We start from the raw sequence: 23,164 nt of genomic DNA on the forward strand, positions 1-23,164 counted from the left end.
AAATAACATTGTCCATGTTTTTTTCATTCACACAATCTGTTAAGTGGGAAATAGTTTAAATAGCTATACACTTCCACACACATACATACTGAGGGAGTATAAAAGAGAAAAATGCATGTTTGTGAGATTAGAAAGGAAAAAAGATGGTAAATTTGTCTAAGTGAAAAACAAAACATCTTGGGTAAAACTTGATCTTTATTAATATTGTGTAAGTCAATAGGAAGTTAATAGGAAACTGATAATGATAGACATTTAAAAATATATATGCAAGTGCCAACAGCCTTCCACTTCATTTTTCATTTTCACTTTGTTTTCCTACAGTTATATTTGTTGTGGTTCCTTATGCAATCAATTTCCAAAAAACAGCCATTATATAGTCACTAATAATAGCAGCCGAAACAATGAAACAAGTTTAGCAAAGCATGCAATATTTTATTTTCAACTTGAGTGACTTCATTTGTACCTCAGTGGAAAAACAAATATTTCCCATGTGATCATTATTATTGTTGTTAAAACTTTAGTGTTTTGTTCTTGTACTAGATTATTATGCAAGCAAATAATATACTTCATTTATTTGGAAGCTTTATTGCTTGGTTTGGTTGTGGTTATTGGGGGAGAAGTAATAATGTCATAAGTAAATTAATTTACACAGATTATTAAAAATATGAAAGAATTGAAAAAATGACACTATTGCTAAACATTACTTAAATCTAAGCATTCATTTATTGATTTTATCAGATGGTAGCCTCTGACTCTGCTGGGAAGCTAAGCAGGGTTGGGCCTGTTTAGAATTTGGATGGAATACATCTTGGAATACCAGAGTTTCAAATGTACCAGAGTATATTGAAAGTAAAATGAAAATAAAAACCATTTAAGAAGATGTATTTGTAAATCAATTCAATTTCACAAAAGAGGTGTATAAGTGTATCCATGAACTCACCAGGAACCAAATTTGATTCAAAGGAGATTTTACTTTATCCCTATAGTATTTGGAGGATCTTAGTGAGAACTAAAAATATCCTATATTGTGATAGTTGGTACCTTTCTATAGAAGCTAATTTATTTAGAATAACTGTCTTTGGGTAACTCTAAAGAATTTTTTGTTTCTATGTACTGTGGGCATGTACTCTATTTCTGTTATTTTCTATCTAGAGGATTTCATAATAATAACATAAGGTCAATACCTGAACAGGCATTTATGGGCAATCCATCACTTACAGCAATGTAAGTTATAAAAGTTTACTTTTTCTAGAAAATGTTTTTATTTCTTTTTCTATTAATTATTTTATTTCATTATAGATTAGTTTTTTAGTATTTTGTATGATACAACAATGTTTCTCAAATGTTATTAAATTCCAGCTCATATATATATATATAAATGGCATTCAGCTTTGTTTGGGTATTTTCCCACATCATTGGGAAAACAGAGAAGCTTACTCTGAGAAGGACAGAGCAGAGGACACAAGCCTGAAGAAGATGATGAATGAGACTTCATCGAAACGTTGCCTAGATACTGCCAATCTTATGCGGGAGAAAACCCAAATAACCAAAGATCCACATACAAATACCCGCGAGAACCTCAGAAAACAAATATATATATATATATATATATATATATATATATATATATATATATATATATATATATATATACATACATACATACATACATACATACATACACACACATACATACATACACACACATACATACACACACACACACACACACACACACACACACACACGTTGGATTGCTCCTGCCTGGTTTCAAATTCCTTGTCCAATAAAACAAACACAAACCAAAGGAAACAGAAACCTTTTAATGATTCTTATGAATCCCCAGTTAAAAGACTGCTGCAAACTAACTTTGATAAGCATGAGCTCACCAGAACTGTGCGAGGCAGCCAAAAATAACAGATAAGTTTACCTAGAAATATTTTACAACACAAGAGTCTTCAAATACCAACTAAGATATTGCAATGTCCATGAGACTTGAGCTTCAAAACATCTTTGCTTCCTGCAAAGAACATCCAATTCACAGCTGGCTTTTATCTTCTTGAAGGAGGGGCCATTACCTTGTAGCCTTACTCCCAAGTCACCCATGCTACTGCAACTTCTCTTACCTATGAGCAGCCCTGCACTCACGTGCACTTGGCACAGGCTCCTTGGGAACCTCCTCATCGCTGCTGCCAGCCCACACAATTTCTGAAGACAGCAGTCCACTTCCTAATGGTCCTGGCCCCTCATCTGAGTTCTCGCTCTCCTCAACCGTCCGCACTTACTGCCAGCTAACCAGAACAAAGGCAGAAGTTTGCTATGAAGCTGTGGCAGAGTGTTGCACTGGGAGGACTCCTCAAGTATCAATAACATTGAGTTGTTGTCTTGCTCCAGTAAGAGGTGTGCAGGCTGGGGACTTGGCACCCAGGGCAGGGGCGCAGGGCTGAGGAGGGGCATTGTCCAAAGGCAATGGCAGGTCAGGTGCTCAGGAGAACATACATCTGGGCCAAGTTGCCCTGCACCAGGCAGGAGCAGCCCAGCAGGGTGGCCAAGAGCACTGTAGGCAGGAGGGCGAAGAGCCCCCATGAGGCCAGCAGAAGCAGCAGGTATAGCAGGCCTAGCAGCTGGGCAGAGGCATGGTGGGGCAGCTGATCCCAATGTGCCACATGGCCTTCTACCTTGTCATAGCAGCAGCCTGAACAAGACCCAAGCTCTAGAGTCCAGGAACAGCAGGGCCAGGAGTCAGGTTGAAAAAATAAGACACCCCCAAAATAAACCCTAGTGCTTATTTTCAAACCCAAAATAAAATAAGACTGGGTCTTATTTTTGGAAACACGATATTGTATCTTTAATCTGAATCTACTCATTAGCGCCATCTGCCATTTTATAGTTTCCATATTCCTTAATTTGATAAGCCATTCTATATTAGTCTTACACATTGCTCAGCTGATGTGTAACAATTACATTTGTTACACATTTAACAATGTGTAACAATTACATTTGTTAATTCCTGAAGTTCCAGAGAGGCCTAATGAGCATAAGCTTTCTGTTGGCATATATCTATATAATACCCTTTTACATTGAACTTAATTTTGAGAGCAAAATTTCTTACATAACTGTAACATATTTTATTTTACTAAGCTAGAATGTGCATAAACTTTTTGATCCCCAGATTGCATTTTCTTATTGGCTGTTTTCTCATATCAGTATATTAACAGAAAGAATTGATTATTTGGATTCATTCAAACTGGTGTTCAACACAATAAAGTCATTTGAATTCTGGGCAAAAAATGTTATCTGTTTCATAGACAGTTATATTTCTTGCCTCTATTTTCTATTCCTGTGGAGGCAAGAGAAATCTTTAAAAGATGCCTAGCAGTAGTTTAGAGGGGGGGAAAAACTTAACCTAGATTAAGATTTTGGACTTAAAGATAAGGAGAGATGTTTGCTCAGTTTTATTTAAAAATGATTTAGCATGTATAATTTGGGGAGCAAATAGTTCTGGAGATAAGCATTCAATAAAAAGATTGCAGGCAAAAAAATTGCACAAATCCTTTTATGAGAATATCCAGTAAATTGCATCAGACTTTGAAGATTTAAATCTTACAGTGATGAATTTATTTTCTTCACAGCCATTTTTATGATAATCCTATCCAGACTGTGGGAAAGTCTGCTTTTCACCATTTACCTGAACTCAGAACCCTGTATGTATTTGCACCTTTAAAAGCACTTTAGTTCCAAACAAAAATTCTTTCACTTCTTAAACCACAACATTAATACATTGTGTTCATAATTATAGAACATTAAATGGTGTTTCAGAGATGACAGACTTTCCTGATTTGACTGGGACAACAAACCTGGAAAGCTTGTAAGTATTAGATCTATGGTTTGTTTTTTTAAAAATAGATGGTAGCAATTATTTTAGATGTCCAGTTTTTGTTACAATACTGTAACATCATATGTCAGTTTTTGTGAAGACGTATGTGTGTCGACTAGAAACCTGTGAATATACAGTAACAATAAACCATGGTTCACAGCTAATCTTAAACAGCTACGTCGTACCAAAGAGGAATCCTACAGAAAAGGTGATAGAATGCTGTACAATCAGGCCAGAAATGTATTAACAAGGGAGATCAGAGCAACAAAAAGAAGCTACTCTAAAAAGCTAAAGAATCAGTTCTCAACGAATGAACCAGCAAACATATGGAAAACTCTTTAAAATATCACTGGTTACAGCAAACCTCCTTCCCATGCCAAAGGAAATCAATAACTGGCAGATGACCTAAATGTGTTTTACTGTAGGTTTGAGAGAAAACTACTGCCACCTATCTCCACAATCCCCACCCCAGACACACCAACAAAAGCGAAGCCTCCTACAACTGACCCCAACCCATTGAGCCCATCACCTCTGGTGATTACAGAAAATGAGGTGCCAGGTCTATTTCACAGACAAAAGCCAGGAAAAGCACCAGGACCAGACAAGATAACTCCTTCTTGCTTAAAAGCTTGTGCTGACTAACTGGCCACCATCTTCACCCTCATCGTTAATAAATCACTAGAAATGTGCTATGTTCCTTCTTGCTTCAAACACTCTACTCTCATCCCAGTGCCAATAAATCTTCCATCAAGGAATGGAATGACTTCAAACCGGTTGCTCTAACATCTGTAAGTTATGAAAACATTTGAAAGGCTAGTTCTGGCTCGCGGATCCGCTGTTAGACCCTTTGTAATTTGCCTACTGAGCAAATAGATCGACAGATGATGTTGTTAATATGATTCTGCAATACATCCTGCAACATCTTGATTCTCCAAAGATCTATGCGAGGATCCTCTTTGTAGACTTCACCTCAGCATTCAATACCATCATTCTAGATATTCTTCTAACTAAACTAAATCAGCTAGCTGTACCTGACCACACTTGTAAATGGATCATAAGCTTCCTAACAGACAGAAAGCAGCAGGTGAAGCTAGGCAAAATCACATCAGATACCTGTACAATTAGCACAGGAGTCCCTCAGGGCTCCTCTCTATACACTAATGACTGCATCTCAAAAGACCTTTCTGTTAAAGTACTGAAATTTGCAGATGATACAACAGTGATTGGTCTCATTTGAGATGACGAATCGGTATACAGACAGGAAGTTGAATAACTAGCCTTGTGGTGCAACCAGAACAATCTTGAACTAAACATACTCAAAACCGCAGAAATAGTGGTAGATTTTAGGAGAAACCCTCCTAAACATTGCCTTTTACAGTACTAGACAACACAGTATCAATAGGAGAGACCCTCAAGTTTCTAGGTTTTATCATATCTCAAGACTTAAAATGGACACCTAACATCAAAAACATCATAGCACAACAAATAATGTTCTTTCTGTGCCAACTCAGAAAGCTCAAATTGCCCAAGGAGCAAGACAGACACAAACTTCAATGGATAATTAGAACTTCAGAAAAAACAATTGCTACCAACCTGCCTTCCATTGAGGATCTGTATACTGCACAAGTCAAAAAGAGCACTGTGAAAATATCTATAGACCTCTCACATCCTGGACATAAATTATTTCAACTTCTAGGATGCTATAGGGCACTGCATACTAGAACAACTAGACACAAGGACACATTTTTTTTCCAAATGGCATCACTCTGCTAAACAGCTAATTCCCACAACACTGTCAAACTATTTACTAAGACTGTATTACTATTATTCTTCTCATCCTTCCTAGTACCTATCTCCTCCCACTTATGACTATAACTATGTTGCCTGTATCTTTACATTTTACATTGTTTTGGTTCCCAGCATGATTTGATTGCTTATTAATAATTAATGACTCTTGATGAATGTTTTTTTTTCCTTTTCATGTACACTAAGAGCATATGCACCAAATCATACTTGGCTAATAAAGAATTCTATTCTATTCTATTCTATTCTATTCTATTCTATTCTATTCTATTCTATTCTATTCTATTCTATTCTATTCAAAGACTTGTTCTTAAATCTGTAATATATCTGTAACCCAATGTACAAAATCATTCATCCTAAATTTGTGATAGATTTGAATTAGCTTATGCTCTAATTTATATATGCTTACTGAGCCATTAGGCTTTTTGGTTGGTTGATTGACTCCCTGATTGCATAGTGGAGAACCAGGTGAAAATCCATGAGATAGGTTCCTGATATGATTTTCTTTTATGTTTCAGCCTTATCCCTGTACTTATCCTCTTAAATGTATGTACTGTACATAATATTGATTATAGATAGGTTCCCATATGCTGTTCTTCAACAGAGAGAGAATTAACACTTCTTAATTCTTATGAATTAAACCAATAGCACCGAGTTATAACATTCAGGACTTCAAATTAATTTGCTATGGACTAAGTTAATTCCTATTGTAATTATTAACTATTTGAAATTTCTTATCTTAATAGGATCCTTACAGGATCTAGGATCACAACTCTTCCAGAATCAATTTGTGAGCACCTCCCTAATCTCCAAATACTGTAAGTATAGTGGAGAGAGGATGTTAAATCATACCATTGATTCAGAGAATACATACAGTATTTGTTATAGGGGGTTAACAACTATCTAAATGATAAATCATCAATTGTATAATGACTTTTAAAAAAGGGAAATCTGGACTGAAATTAGCCATACATTTACTATAGCAATTTGGATAAAGAAACAATCCTCCCTAACTTTGTACTGTCCAGATGTGTATTGGTATTGGGAAAGATGTTGTAAAATGGGGTGAAGAGATGTAGCCTAGGGAATAGTCAGATAAGAGATAGCATAGTCTACACTTGGAGAGTGGACAGGGCAGGAGGCTCAGAAGGGACACTCTCTCTAGTTTCTCAGGCTATAAAGGAGACAGTAAGAAAATTGTACTTTCCAGCTTGCAAGATTCTGTTAATGTATCTTTACAATGAAGTAGAATTAGCTTAGCTTGTCTATCTGAACTATCTGATATGTCTGACAAAATGTGACACACCATAACTCTTAGAAATTCCCAGGGAACATTACCCATTTGGAGGGTGTTATTTTAGGATGCTTTTTAAAAGATACTTTTGAAAATCAAGTTAATATAGGGTAGAAGAAAATACTACAATTGGATAATTCTAGTAGATCAAGATAAACAAGCAATACTGTAAAAATTTCAGATCAGAACTAACAACCTGATTTACTTTATAATTATTTTTAAGGGGGAAATTTTAAGAATGTACACAATGATGACTTTACCAATTATTTACATTTCTTCCTATTTTTCAAATTATTTTTAAGTCATCAATTTTTGGAAAGCACCCTGGATGACAGAAATATCCTGTTTTCTTCACCTTATATCAAATCTAAACTCCAAAACTTTTTTGACAGGACAGGATGCTTTACTGAAATATGTTTTTTAACATGTCAATACATGTTTACATTGAAATAAAGTACACACTCTGTTCTTGCTTAGATATGCTATTAAGCAATCCACATTTGCAACATCATGTTCTTAACATTTTTCTTTCTCACTTATATTTATTCAGTTTGAACATCAAATAGTTGTTCTGAGCTCTTTTTCATATAATGATTAACCAGTATATTGTTGTAACTTTCAAGAATTCTATGGAAGTAGTTTAATCACTATCAAAAATAATTATTCTGTCTGATTCTTTGTGAATCAGCCAAGTATATTTTCCGTTTACCATTACAGCATGATGAATGTATCTGGTACTAGTCTGCCCAGGCAACATGCTAGCAACATTAATTATAATATATACCCAAAATATGTTACAAAGCCACAATTCTGAGAATAGAAAATACTTCATTTACTGGAACTATATTACTTATTGTTAGCTAGATGTCTCTGTATTACTGAAATGCCTCTTTATGAATATCTAATACCATTAATCTAAATTGATTTGATAGATGATAGAAGATAGATAGATAGATAGATAGATAGATAGATAGATAGATAGATAGATAGATAGATAGATATCAGCCATTTGTACATGTTACACATTTGTCTGTCTACTGTATTTTTTGGAGTTAGTCCTTCCTACTTATCTGTCCCTTAGTCAACAAGTTATCCAAGTCTCAGTTAATAGATGTGGATTGGCTTTCTTTGTGAACTAAGATGCATCATTTCAGATTGGTTGAGGCTCTGAACCACATCTTTCCTCAAGCCTTTCCTGCCAAGATATTGAAATCAGTAATAGGAGTTCCTTTCTTTAATGCTCTTTTCAATTTTATTGCATTGACCATTTTTGTATCTGACCTTGGACTGCATTCTCCAAGTGTTTCTTTAGGGCTTCATGTTTGTGAAATATTTAGCTGTGTGAAAGTTTGTAGTGTTCTATATGCATGGAGTTTTGGTTTGGTTTTGGTTTGGTTTTTTATCCTCACTTTCAACTCACTAAATAAGTCTCTTTCAATAGTCTTTTCCTGGATCTTGCTGGAAGGGAAAGGAAATGTAAAATGTTTTCATTTGTATAAAAATAACTGCTGTTTAACAACATTTATCTAAGGAATTTGAAGCATGGACAACTATGTTTATCTTTTAAAAATTAGTATAGGAATAAAATCTTACCATTTATGGCTTTAAAAGGAAACAATAGGCATATTCCTATGTCCGTTCTCATTTTTTAATTTACAGAGACAAAAGTCTTAATAAAGATCATAGGAGGTTACCCTGCATAAAGGAGTACAGGATACAAATCTATTTCCCCTTTTTTCTTTCTTCTTTTTACAATTTCAGAAAATTACAATGGCTTGTTTTTGATTAGTTATATTATACTATAAATGAGTCCAGATGTTTCAGTTGTTCTGTAATCTGTTAGGTTTTGGCTGAAAATATTTGAAGAGATTTTTTCCCTTTGTAATAATTGATTTTCAAAGTGACTTCTAGTTCCCAAACCACTTTTCCCAACTCAAGATATAGCAGTTCTAAAGGTCAGATGCAAGATTGCTTAATTTAAAGTATAGTCTGAGAAGCTTATTAAATTTTGCTATGGTTGCTGATAAAAATATGGGATAGTCCTAAAACAAAAGAAGTAGATTATGTAAAACAATTAAAAGAAGTATGTTTTATAAGAAAACTGGATCTAGTGTTCTTCTAATAGCAGTCTCTCTGCAAAAAAAAAGTTGTAAAATACATTTTTAATTTATAGCAGAACCATATGCCATTTTGGATTTCTACTTTGTTTTTCAGAGACCTTTCATATAATCATCTGGAAGAATTGCCCTGTTTTACAGCTTGTGAAAAACTTCAGAAAATGTAAGATTTCTAAAATGCTTTGAATTCATGCCCAGAAAGAGCAGGATTCCCTATCTTTTCCAGTACAAAGAATTTATGCATGTAGTAATCTGAATCTTTGTTTGTTTATATTCAGATTTTGATATTTTAAAAATAAAATAGTCTACCAAACTGTCGCTGCTTGGGCATGTATAGTTGAATATAAGCTCTCTGGAGGAGAACAAAACAAGGTTTTGAGTTGTTTATGTCAGAAAAATGTTTGAGAAAGTGCCACAGTTTAATATTGGAGTCATTCTTTTTACCTTACCTGAAATGAATTTTCAAAAACACGATTGGAATATCCTAGCATGTTTAGTAGTTGTGAAAGTTACCCTTGGAATTTCAGCATCAATAGCAACTTTCCTAAAGTTTTTGTCTATACATTCTTTTTTTTTTTTGCCATTTCAGTGCTTTACATCACAATGAAATATATGAAATCCATGCAAATGCATTTCAGCAGCTGGTTGCCCTCCGTTCCCTGTGAGTATCACCATAAAATAGTTCTTTACAGTACTTGATATTGAGAGGCATGGAAGCTGACATTCCTTTCTCCTGCCCGATCTTACATATTTTGTTTTTTCCTCCTTGATTGTTCAAATTGCTGCATTTGATTTGCCAAAAGGAAACAAACATTCTGACATTGACAATTTCCAGCAATGAATTCACACAGCCATGCATCAAAGAAAAAAAGCACCCTTGAAACAGATTTAACCTGTTGATATCACTAAAGAATAAGCCATTTGAATGATTCATGTAAAACCTTTTATTATTACTTGAATGAATAGCAAAGTAAAATAACTTTTCTTCAGACTACAAAATTGCAGAAAGAATGAATAGACTTTATATTGTAAGTTTTTTATTATTTTTATATTAAAATATTTCAGCTTGTTTTTCAACTGAATTATACAGCTTATATGTTATACAGGTAGTCCTCGGCCTACAGCAGTTCGTTTAGTGACTATTCAAAGTTACAAATGCCCTGAAAAATGTAACATGACCATTTTTCACAGTTACGACCTTTGCAGCGTCCCCGTGATCATCTGATTAAAATTCAGATGCTTGGCAACTGGTTCATATTTATGACTGTTGCTGTGTCCCAAGGTCACGCAACTTTCTTTGCAACTTTCTGACACGCAAATTTAATGGGGAAGCCAGATTCACATAACAACAAGGTTACTAACTTACCAGCTGTAACAAGAAATGTCATAAAGTGGGGCAAACCTCAATAAATGTCTCATTTTAGAACAGAAATTTTGGGCTTAATTATGATCATAAGTTGAGGACTACCTGTATTAAAGATGGAAAATATTCTGAAGTAATTTTTTTCACATTTCCAAACTGTGGCATTTTAATAGATGTACGTAGACATTTTAAATCAACTGAATACCTATAATAATGTAATCTTGCCGCAAATAAGCCTGTGTATAATAGAGGTAGGGCCAAAAAATAGTGAAAGAAAATGTTGCAAATAGAAGCAGATTGAAGAAAATTGGCAGGGATAGACAGAGAAACAGATGGACCAAAATGAGAAAGAGAAACAGTGGATAATATCAATGGACTTGCCTTATTGAAATATAGACACATGCAGGCATGCAGGCATGCACCTCTACCTGTCACTAATTCTCCTGCACAATTTACTGAAGATCTTAACTAGTTGTGACACTAGTTGTGAACCATAACTGCAGATCATAACTTTGATTCTGACTACCAAGTCAGATAAGTAAGTTCAGAGACAAAGGTGATTTAGTAGATCAGAAGTGTTCTGTGAGCGTGGATGTGTGAGAGATGAAAGGAAAATGATGGGAAGGAGTGAGAACTAAAGCTTGTCATTTCTTTACATAATTTGTAGGAACAGCAGCATCACATTGCAGTTAGGGCAGAGATTGCCCATCAATTCCTGATTTGGTAGGGAGGGAGTAAAATAGGAAACCAATGCATGCTTTTAATTGACCAGCTTAAAATTTAGTTGAAAATATTAAATTTGACATTAATAGATTCTTACTCAGGGGAAAAAGGTTTTGTATCTTAAAGCCTTAATAAAGATTAAGGGGACTTTCATACTGTTACTGTTACTGCTTTTAGCTTTTAAAGTACTTTAAACTACTCAAAAGAAGATCTGAGACTACATCAATGTAGCAAAGCTGAGAAAAAGGCACAAAGATCATTGCCTTGCCCCAAGTTGCTACAAATTCTGGAGCAATAAACACCCCACCCACCCCATTCACTCAAAGCAAAATTAAAATAAAGTGCTTGCATGCATGAACATTGTTCACCCATATTTTCATTTCATTTTCAGTCAAGCTACATTTCTATTAAAATGACCTGCTTTAGTGGTCAAAACCCAGGAGGAGAAAAATGGGATGAAGCAAATGGGTAAACATAATTCCACAAATTTTGAAAGAGGGCAGTATTACAAGAAATAGCTTCAATTTCAAATAAACTGCAGTGGATGAAAAAAAAATATTATCTGGATGGAGGGATGGAGGGATGGGTGGATGGATGGACGGACGGACAGACAGACAGACAGACAGACAGACAGATAAATGATAATTAGATAAATTTGCATGGATCCACCATTCTGAAATCTAAAAATCTATTCTCGCAAGCTTTTGTGACTTTCAATCTATTTCATCATTAATTTAGATACATTGTCCTCTAAAATAAATTATTGGAAGAAATTTCTTACTGTTAATATTTTAATAAAAATATTCAACACTATACATTACTAAGCACATGCCTTTTTTGTCTCGTAGGGATTTAGCTTGGAATAAAATCTCCATTATTCATGCCAATGCATTTTCTTCTTTACGGTCCCTTACTAAAATGTAAGTATTTCCCTCAGAGCCATTAAGCTCACTAGATCTTTTTGTGAGGGGAGGGGAGTCATTCATCCTCTCTGCCCAATCATACTCATGTAGTTGTTGGGGAGAAAATCTATATCTATCTATCTATCTATCTATCTATCTATCTATCTATCTATCTATCTATCTATCTATCTATCTACCAAATAATTTGGAAATTTATGTTTCATAAGGTTTAAAACTCTTCTCAAGTATGGAGGAAAGTAAACATCTTTAAGAATCATTGGTCCTACATTTGCTGGACAGAAGAGAAAATAACAATTTTTTGCTATGCAAAATTATTGCCCTGACATGAGGGTAGAGCTGTGGGCTGTAAGGCAAGCATTGAGGTACAGTAAAGTTAGGGAGAGGAGAGAAAAAAGAAAGATGAGGAATTTCTAGGATAGTTTTCACCTATCTTGCAAGAATGCTTACTGGAATGGGAAAAATCTTGTTATTTTCTCTTCTGTCCAGCAAATATGGAAGCTTGCTAGAGAAGAATAAAACTAAGCAGTAGAGGTTACTGGTAGCTATAGCAGCTGTGTACAGTATCTTTCACAGGGTTGTGATTTCTTTCTGAGCCTTTAAAACCAAAAAGAAATTGTTTGATGGGAAGATTTTCTCAGCAGATCACCAGCTCTGTCAGGTTCCTTCTCCATGCAAATCAGAATTTTTCATGGGAAGTTGTATTGCATGGTGTCTGGAGGTTGTAAGGTCTAGATCAGGGGTGTCAAATTCAAGGCCCATGGGCAGGATGTGGCCCACAAGGTGCTTAGATCTGGCCTGCAGGACTACCCTGGAAACAGCAAAGGATTGGCCTACGGTGCCTCTGCAGCAAAAATGGAGCTTGCAAGGGCCCATGCAGTCCTCCCGAGCTCCATTTTCATGGCAGTGGGTTGCAGGAGATCATCGCAGCTGAAAACAGAACTTGGGAGCTCATATTTGCTGGTAGAGCATTCAGGCCACAGGCACGCCTGACACAAGTGAATCAAGCTGGCCACGCCCCACTGGCCATGCCCACATTGGCCCCCCTGAGGTCAAACACAACCATGATGTGGCCCTCAATGAAATCAAGTTTGACACCCCTAGTCTAGATAAAGAAAAAAATAGATTTAGGTTAAATACTAGAAAGATGATTAATTCTAGAGATACAGTCCCCCTTTAGTTCTGAATGGAGTTGTCCATAAGGGGACTTGCTCACAGTTTGTGCATTCCTCTGAACTTCTGGCTCCTTCTTGAACAATAGATCTTTGCATTACTGCAACTGGTGTACAGTTTCAATGCCTTCTATGTGGAAGACTATTTGGAAGTTTCAGTTGGTCAGTACTGCAGTGGCCTAAGTAATCATGGGCTATATTTGCATAAGTAACACCTTTATTAAAGAAACAATTGCTTCCACTAAGTTTCTGGATGGAATTAAATGTGCTGTATATCACCTTTAAAGGCTTATATACTTCAGAGTCTGGATGTCTCCGAGACTGAATCTGCAGTGACATCTGGGAGAAAAGGCTTATTGAGCATAGAGCCTTTAGGAATTTAATTGCAAAGAAACTGGGGACAGAAAGAAACATTTATCTGACAGATAATTTTTTTTGACAGTGCAGTATATATTTGTTTAGAATAATATTTATGTTGGTTTAAAAAGATAAAAAGTATTCACATATGGGGTAAATTCTGTTCTAGCATTGTAAGCTGATTTTTTTGGTTGTTACTTTGTTATTTTGCAGGGATCTGTCTTCCAACCTTTTGTCTTCTCTTCCTATAATTGGTCTAGATGGTTTAACTCATTTAAAATTAACAGGAAATTATCCACTTCAAAGTTTGATATCATCTGAAAACTTTCCAGAACTCAAGTGAGTACCTCATTACAATTAATAGGGCACAGTTGTTCTCATGTGCAATGGAAGGAGTGTGACTTTACAATGTGTGTTACTTCTTATTCAAAGTCTTTGATACATTACAGTCAAACTAAGCTATACATGGCAAAAATTATATCCTTAAAATATTCTTGTTTATCCTGAGAAAATGTAATTATTTTTAACATCCTGATAGCTGCTTATTCTAAAATACACCTATTTTCAGTGAAAACTTAAGAAAGAATATATATATATATATATATATATATATATATATATATATATATATATATATATATATATATATATATTTGTTTTCTGAGGTTCTCAGGGTATTTATATGTGGATCTTTGGTTGTTCTGGGTTTTCTCCCGCGTAAGATTCAAGTATCTAGGCAACGTTTCGATGAAGTCTCATTCATCATCTTCAGGCTTCTGTCTCCGGCTCTGTGCTTCTCAGAGTAATGGAGATTGCAGCTGCTTCCTCCTTTTAACTGCCAGTGGGGTGGGACTTGATTGGGTGGGGCTTGGCTGTGTTCTGATTGGGTGGGGTGTGTTCTCATTGGTAGGGGGTTTGGCTGTGTTCTGATTGGTTGGGGGGTTAGCCGTGTTCTGATTGGTTGGAGGCGTGTTCTGTTCAGGTGGGGGCTTGGTTGTGCTCAGGTTAGTCTTAGTTGCTGGGGGATTTGAGCTGGAGAGTTGTGATCTTGCTGTTTGGCTTCTAGTTCGTGGTCCTGCTGCATCTTCATAGCTTTGAGGTGTTGGACCAGGGAAGAGGTCATTTCTTCTTTTTTGATTGAGTTCTGGTCCAACACCTCAAAGCCACAGGACATGAGATTGACTTTAAAAATACCAGAACTATCGCCAAAACCGAACACTTCAACAGCAGAATAATCAGAGAAGCCATAGAGATAGAAAAACGCCCACACAGCATGAACAAACAAGATGACACCTCCCACCTTCCAGCCATTTGGAAACCCACCCTCATGAACAGACGAGTACCTAACATGAAGAATGACACCAGACCCACACCCATGAGAGCCACACAAGATGCCACCACCACACTTCCATGTAGAAAACAGACTCACACCCACTCAGAAGATGAGACACGACCACGGACCAGAAGCCGCACTGCAGCTGCATCACTACCCACTTCAAACCCCTCCGAGCCATACATGAAGCAAACCGACACCCACTATGAAGATGCAGCACGACCACGAACTCAAGCCAAACAGCAAGATCACAGCTCACCAACTCAAATCCCCAGCAACTAAGACTAACCTGAGCACAACCAAGCCCCCACCTGAACAGAACACGCTCCAGCCAATCAGAACACGGCCAACCCCCCAACCAATCAGAACACAGCCAAACCCCTACCAATGAGAACACCCCCACCCAATCAGAACACAGCCAAGCCCCCACCCAATCAAGTCCCACCCCACTAGCAGTTAAAAGGAAGAAGCAGCTGCAATCTCACATCACTCTGAGAAGCACAGAGCCGAAGACAGAAGCCTGAAGATGATGAATGAGACTTCATCGAAACGTTGCCTAGATACTTCGAATCTTACGCGGGAGAAAACCCGAACAACCAAAGATCCACATATATATATATATATTTGCAAGTCCTTTATATATATTATATTGTATACTGGAATGCTTCCCCCTCCTTAAATGTTGTTTCATAAACTACAAATATTTTAAAATGGAAGAAATGGGAAGAAGGGGAAAAAGGCTTATTCTTTACTTTCTTGCTATCCTTTTCCTGAAAGTGCAGGGTCCACATTTTCAGATCAATAGTGTTTATCCATTGGTTGTGACAGAAATTGGCCCACCGGTTTGTCACCCAAGCCTGATGTCATGGCTAAGGGAGAGGGACTGACCCAAAGTCATCCAACATGCAGGTCTAGAGTTCTCAGTCTCCTAGTTTTTAGCCTGGTGTCTTAACCATTAGATCAAACTGTCTCTCTTATATAGTTGCCTCACTCTTAGGAGTAAAATACTTGTCATATTCACTTAATAAAAAAGAAATCTTTTTAAAAAGATTTTAAATCAAAAGTGACAGAGATTGTTCATGCCCTGTTCTTTTGGGCAAGGTGCTGGTATCTAAGAATATATAACATATAGCTATATTTTAGAACTATTGATAAAGACACAGGATCACAATACATTACAGTGCACCTACATCCAGAACCAATGGGGGCTATTTAGCTAGCATGGAAAGGGGCTTTGTACATCTGCCATAACATAAAGCATCATCAAAGAAAATGTGTTCATAAATATTCATTGGGAAATGAATGCCAAACATCATAATCTTGTGTGATTATTGGAAAATAGCTGTTCTTAACAGTCAGCCAGCAAATGTTAATGCAATGCAGTTATTTCTCATTGGACCAATTTACTTTTTTCTTTTCAAAAATATCTGTATAGCATTAAATCTTGTGATTCTCTCAAGCCTGGGATAGCTTCATCCTGTATAAAAGCGGTAAAAGAACACTCACAACAGTAGCAGAAAAAATGAAAAGAATGACAACATATATACAGTGTTCTGAAGCATGAAATTTGGAAGAATGGCTTAACTAAATTTAATATTTCTGTCCAAAATCCTGAGTTTATATTGATTCAGTGTAATATTAAATACCAGTCTAACAAAAATGATCAGTGTATATTTAGACATGCGTACATATGTAAACAGTTTGGTCTACATCAAAATAACAAAATGAATGTGTGTAACCGGATATGTCTGTTATTCTTTAGGGTGATGGAAATGCCTTACACTTATCAATGCTGTGCCTTTAGAGCCCAGGACAACCATTATAAAATGCAAAATCAATTGAACAAAGCTGAGAATGGCAGTGCTTATGAATTTCAAAGGAAAGATAGCAGCAGTTTCCATACAACTGGTAAGCATTGTAAACATGCATTAAAACATATTTTTAAAAAAGAATTTGCTTAAAAGTAAGCTATCATAATTGATTATCAATTTTTCTAATGTTATCATTTTAATGCCTGAATACAAGATGTCATTAATACAATACAAGATGTCATTAATTCCTATAAATCTATATTTTAATGTTTTATTTTATTCAGGTTGCAAAAAACTTGAGATAATAAAAGATGTACATTTCCCTCAGTGTATATATGGCTTAATAGTAAGAGTTATCTTAAATAGTCTAAATGCCTCATGAAATTCTATAATCCTAAATACCCAATTTTTTAACAACTGGTTCTGTGGGCGTGGCTAGATAGATGTGCCCATGTGACTGGGTGGGTGTGGCTTTCTTTTCTTTTTTGCAGCACCCCCCCCCCATTTTTTTTGCCTCCTGGGCCTCAGGGAAGCCTCCTGGGGGGTTGTTTTTGCTCCCAGGAAACTTCCCTGGGGTCCAGGAAGGCAAAAAATGGAGTGCAAGGGGGCGCACAGCACTCCTCCCTTGTGTGCCCCTTTTTGCCTTCTGGGCCTCAGGGAAGCCTCCTGGGTAAAGCAGTAAGACAGCGAGGGGCATCCCGGCACAGCTGATCATCAGAACAGCTGATCATCGGGAGGGGGAAAAAGGAAATACCTTAAGGAGTGACTGGGCAGGGGGGTGATGTCGTGCATGCACACGATATCGTGCATGCATGCACACGATGTCATGCGTGCACGTTAAGGAGTGACTGGGCAGGGAGGGGGGGTCAGGTGGGCAGAGAGGTGCAGGCCCAGCCAGGGGCACAATTTGCCAGTTCTCTGAACTGTGCAGAATCATAACAACCAATTCTATAGAACCTGTCCGAACCGGTAGAATCTCACTCTTGTAAATACCTGTTTGATGTTTATAAATTTGATGTTTAATTAAGGTTTAAAAGCTCTCAATTCTCTCTATGGCTACAAATTAAATATTGTTACCAATATTAGTAACTAAATACTGTGATTTTCCTTCCTACAGATGAGCATGATTTTGTGGATTTTTCTCTTGACTTCAGTGAAGATCTGAAAACTCATCATTCAGTTCGATGTTCTCCTTCTCCAGGTAATAATAGAATTATTTGAGCAGAATTGTATTTTATGGGGAAAAACTTCCTGTGAAATGTTATTATACTTTCTAAGGGTTTTTTTTTTTTTGAAGCTATATGAAGTACTTGGGTATGCATCCATAGTAAGGGACATACATTTATTTTTTATTCATTCATTTTTTTAAAAAAATTAATTAGTTCCTCAGTAAGTATTAGTTGTCTAGGCTATATATAAAACAAACCAAAACATAATGACATAAAGCATAAATTAAAATGAATTTAAAAGCCAAATTTTTAAAAAAACTGCACTTAAAATGTATCAAAACAGAAGTTCCAAAGAATTAAATAACTGACAAAAGTAATTTAAAAGTCTTCATATACCATTGAAAACCTACTCCAGTACTGCAACTTTTACTATATGGAAATTTCACTACCAGAGAGTTTCAGTCAGAAGGTCCAAGGTACAGTGCTTGATATTTCAGGACAACTGAATTCCTGGAGAACTATTGCCTAACCTTTTCCTAGTATCTAGTTGAAAGCAGCCTAAAGATAAGATTGGTTTCCCATTAGTACCTTGTAAGGAATAAAATAAAAGCATTGTCTATGGTATTCCTGTTCAAGAAATATTCTCAACAGGAAGGAAATAGCAATTTGTATTCGAGCTAGATGAAAAAGAGATTACTGAAAGTAACTTCAGTTAAGAGTCTCAAAAAATGAGGGGAAAATAAATCTATTGCTATTTCTATAAACCAGCTGTGCTGGATTTAGAATATCAATAAATATCTAAATATCTAATATTCAGTTGGTTTATTTTACTTTTAATTGTAATTTATTTGGTTTTGTTTCATGATATATGATTTTAATATGTAATTCATCCAAAAACTTATGTGGAACATAAAATGGTATAAAATTGCATAAATAAGGCTTGAAACTGTTTAATAGTCAGAGGTGACTCTAGGATGCTTGCAACCAAGAAAAAACATGAGAAAATATTTAAAAATTAAGATAATAAATATTAACAAAATTAACATTAACATTCACAAAAAAGAAGCAAGATGCAAATGGGGAAGAGATAGAATTTTTCTCTCAATCCATTAATCACCACCAGTATGACATGCCCTCATCGGATCCTCAGGTGAATTGGCAGAGCCAGATTTTAAGGCCCCATGGAAGGCGACAGTGTGGTATGTAACCTTGAGCTGAATGATATTCCAGAGGGCAGGAGCCACAGCAGAAAAGATTCTTCTTCCAGATCCCACCAGCCAGAATTCCTTCACTGATGAGGTGTGCAGCATGCTCTTTCTGCCAGTGTCGGCGAGGCAGGTCAATCCCTCTGGAGATGGTTCCTTGGGTAACCTGGATTGATGCCATAAAAGGGCTTCAAAGGAAATGACCAACACCTTGAATTTGATCCAGAAGCAAACTGGCATCCAGTGCATTTTGCACCACAGTGGTGTTACATGGACCACCTTATGGGCCCCAAGAACTATTCACATAGCTGCATACTATACCAGCTGAAGCTTCATAGCCCCATGTAGACAATAGTCCAGACTGCAATAGTCCAGACATGAAATCTGAATCACTGAGGATAGGAATTCACAATTGAGGAAAGGGTGCAACTGGTGCACAACAAGAAGTTGTGCAAAAGCTCTCCTAGACATGACTTCCACCTGCTCATTGAGTAAGAACTGGGAGTCCAAGAAAGCCCCTAAAGTGCACTTAGGGTCTGTCTGGGGCAGTGTTACCCATCCAGAACTACGGATGTTCCAGATCCTGAAACTTCATTCACTTAAAGCTACTCAATTTTACCAGGGTTCTTCAAAAGCTTATTGTCCCCTATACAGTCTCCAGGCACAATGGAAGAGTGGTGATACATTATTGGGTCACCAGGGATGAAGATATGAAGTTAAGTATCATTGGCATATTGATAGGACCTCATCCCATGATAGCAGTTTATTTCACCCAGAAGCTTCATGGAGAGTGGAGTGGAGAAAGTCTGAATTTTGTGCTACACCACAAAGGAGCAGCCTTGGGCTGGACCTCTCACTCCCTATCAATACCATTTGGGACCATACTTGGAGAAAGGGGACAAACCGATGAAAGACTGCATTGCCCAGCCCCAGATCTCACAGCTGACCCCAAGGGATATCAATGATGTTGAAGGCCTCTGACAGGTCAAAGAGAGTAAGGATGGATGCACTGCCTGATCCCTTTCTTATGAAAGATCGACAAATGTGACCAAGTGTGACCAAGTCTATTATCTGTGCAGTCACCACAAAAAGTTATGAAAACTGGACATAGATAAGCTTACCATGACTTTACTTTTTCTTTATTTTTTTGTAGGACCTTTCAAGCCCTGTGATTGCCTCTTTGGTAGTTGGCTGATCAGAGTTGGAGTTTGGACGCTAATATTTTTAGCCTTTATTTGTAATATACTGGTGATTGCAACAATCTTTCAAGTTCCACAGTTCATCTCCTCCATAAAGTTTATAACTGGACAAATAGCTATTGTAAATACTCTCATGGTTGTGTCTAGCAGTGTGCTTGCTAGTGTGGATGCATTAACCTATGGAGACTTTGCTCAATATGGAACTTGGTGGGAAGATGGAATTGTTTGTCATATCATTGGAATTCTTTCTGTCTTTGCTTCAGAGGCTTCTATTTTCTTGCTCACCTTAGCAACTGTTGAGCGTGTGTTTTCTGTGAAGTATAGAACAAAATTTGAACACACTCTAGCTAATATAAAAATAGCCACCATCTTTTGTTTTGTGCTGGCTTTAATAATTGCTGTGATTCCAGTGCTCAGTGACAGTGAATATGGAGGTTCTCCCTTATGCATACCATTACCTTTTGGAAGACTATCAGGTGTGGGTTATACAGTAGCAATGGTCTTAATGAACTCTTTTTGTTTTCTTGTAATGACAGTAGCATACACAAAACTCTACTGTAGTCTGAACAAGGAAGAAATGGATAGTATTTTGGATTGTTCCATGATCAAACACGTAGCCTTATTACTTTTTATTAACTGCATTCTCTATTGTCCTGTGGCCATCTTATCATTTTCATCATTATTAAACCTTCGTTTTATTGGCCCTGAAGTCATCAAACCAATACTTTTAGTGATTGTTCCCCTTCCTGCATGTCTAAACCCACTTCTCTACATACTTTTTAATCCTCATTTCAGGAAGGACCTGAGAAGCTTTCAAAAGCAGTCATTTGGATGGAAAAAAGCAAAAGATGCTAGTTTGGTTTCTGTCAATTCAGAGGATGCAGAGAAACAGTCATGTAATTCAACCCAAGCTCTAGTAACCTTTGCAAGTGCCAGAATATCATATGATGTTGTTCCCAGCAATCCAGTAGGGCCATCAATTCAGTGAAAGCTGTAACCTTTCATCCATCACATTTGTCCCATGCCACTAACTTCATTCAGAGGTAGCGATGAGGTTTACAAAAAAATTAAAAAATAGATGAATGTGCAGGTATTGCTTGTAAAGAGAGAAGCAACCAATTACTCTGATTTTAAGGGAAAGGAAACTGAAATTGTGAAATTTAATACAGATAGTCCTCGACCTACAATCACAATTGAGCCCAAAATTTATGTTGTTAAGTGAAACATTTGTTAACTGAGTTTTGCCCCATTTTACGACCTTTCTTGCCTCAGCTGTTAAATGAATCACTGCAGTTGAAAAGTTAGTAACCTGATTGTCGAGTGAATCTGGATTCCCCATTGATTTTGCTTGGGAGGAGGTTGCAAAAGGGGATCATGTGACCATGGGACACAGCAACAGTCATAAGTATGACCCAGTTGCCAAGCATCTGAATTTTGATCATATGATCATTGGGATGCTACAGAGTTTGTAAGTGTGAAAAATGGTCATAAGCCACTTTTTTTTCAGTATCATAACTTTGAACGGTCACTAAATGAACTGTTGTAAGTTGAGGACTATCTGTACATATCCGATATTATCTGTTTTTTCAAAAGTGCATATGCCAGTTATCTTTTAGAATCCTGAAAAAATGTAAAGGTTGGTAGCATTTATGCAATTAACTCTGAATTTTGCAAAGGGAGAAAGGAGGAGGAGAAAGAGAAGGAAAAGGAGAAATACAAATTCCAAGAAAAGTAAATGAAAGTTCTCTCTTGAGATCTTTTTTGTTGTAATGAAACTTCCACTCAACTATTGAAACTAGACAGGGAATAATGTTTTATTTATGGACCGTTCAACGTTACAACAGCCAGTTGTTTAAAAATACCAGTTTTAGACCAGTCCTTGCTTTTATGACCATTGCAACATCCCACAGTCACAAGATCACCATTCACATGTTTCACAACTCGCTTCTGACAAGCAGAGTTAATGGAGAGTGCAGAAGTAAAATTGCAAGTCATATAAGTCACATAATGTCTTGCTTAATGACCAAATGGGAAATGGTGCCATAAGCCTGTGAGAAATGGCTTCTGACCTTTGCATAACTTGTTGGCATCTGAGATTCAGTTGAGTCTTAGGCTATCTATTAACTTAGTGGACTTGTTCAGATAAGTCATAGGAATGATATGAATAGAATAACTTACATGAAGTTCTCTGCTGTGTCAATTGTATTTAAATCGTGTATTTTGAAACAGTGAAGCATAGAGCTGGAAGTCTATTCTTCCATTTCAAATTAGAGATCATCTGCCAATTCTTGAAAACGTATCTTACTACGTTTATTTAATTTTTCACAGTGGTTTGCTAATATGTAAATTTTTCTCATGACTGTATTTACATTACTATACAAATTTAAGAAGTGAAAGATAAATATCTAAGAAATTAATATTAAAATAAACAGAAGATAACATAAATCAGGATATAGCATATAATATTGTATAAAAGCAAGTTAAATTGCTTAAAAATTCAATTTAGAAATATTAAAATTCAGAGAAGATTTTAAAATACAATGTGTAAATATAGAATTATTTTTCTTATAGTAAAATCATACTCAAATATGAGAATAAGGTATGTAGTTTCATGTTGCTTTAATTACTAGATTTCTATTTCCAGCTCATATCTGTTTAAATTTGTGATCTGTAAATATGTAAATTTCTACTGATTGTAAATACTATTGCTTTTTTCTACTGATGTTTTAAACATGTAATAAAATTTGCAATTACTCTTGAAGAATCATTTAGTACTTTCTCAAATTATTTCGCAGCAATTCCAGAATATTCTTGTAATTTA

At 36.2% G+C, this 23,164-nt stretch overlaps 1 protein-coding gene and 1 long non-coding RNA gene across 2 annotated transcripts in view; one reads left to right on the top strand and one right to left on the bottom strand.

Moving 5' to 3' along the window:
- The window catches only part of LGR5 (leucine rich repeat containing G protein-coupled receptor 5), a 72,336-nt gene extending 50,817 nt beyond the window's left edge, over positions 1-21,519 (top strand). The window contains 12 exon segments of the mRNA XM_026699522.2: positions 1,153-1,224; positions 3,633-3,704; positions 3,800-3,868; positions 6,427-6,498; positions 9,189-9,254; positions 9,681-9,752; positions 12,026-12,097; positions 13,840-13,965; positions 16,722-16,867; positions 17,888-17,971; positions 20,298-21,321; positions 21,323-21,519. Of these exon segments, the coding sequence (XP_026555307.2) occupies positions 1,153-1,224; positions 3,633-3,704; positions 3,800-3,868; positions 6,427-6,498; positions 9,189-9,254; positions 9,681-9,752; positions 12,026-12,097; positions 13,840-13,965; positions 16,722-16,867; positions 17,888-17,971; positions 20,298-21,321; positions 21,323-21,374 (1,927 nt within the window). The 3' untranslated portion in view covers positions 21,375-21,519.
- LOC148125590 (uncharacterized) lies at positions 2,882-3,063 on the bottom strand. Its single transcript, XR_015743818.1, has 2 exons — positions 2,983-3,063; positions 2,882-2,946 (listed from the first exon to the last, which is right to left on the bottom strand). It is a non-coding gene; the product is annotated as an uncharacterized LOC148125590 (long non-coding RNA).
- Positions 21,520-23,164: the final 1,645 nt, after the last annotated feature.

This window comes from Pseudonaja textilis, chromosome 5, assembly GCF_049901715.1.
Source record: "Pseudonaja textilis isolate UNSWEBS1 chromosome 5, rPseTex1.2, whole genome shotgun sequence".
In the NCBI taxonomy this organism is placed as follows: domain Eukaryota; kingdom Metazoa; phylum Chordata; class Lepidosauria; order Squamata; family Elapidae; genus Pseudonaja; species Pseudonaja textilis.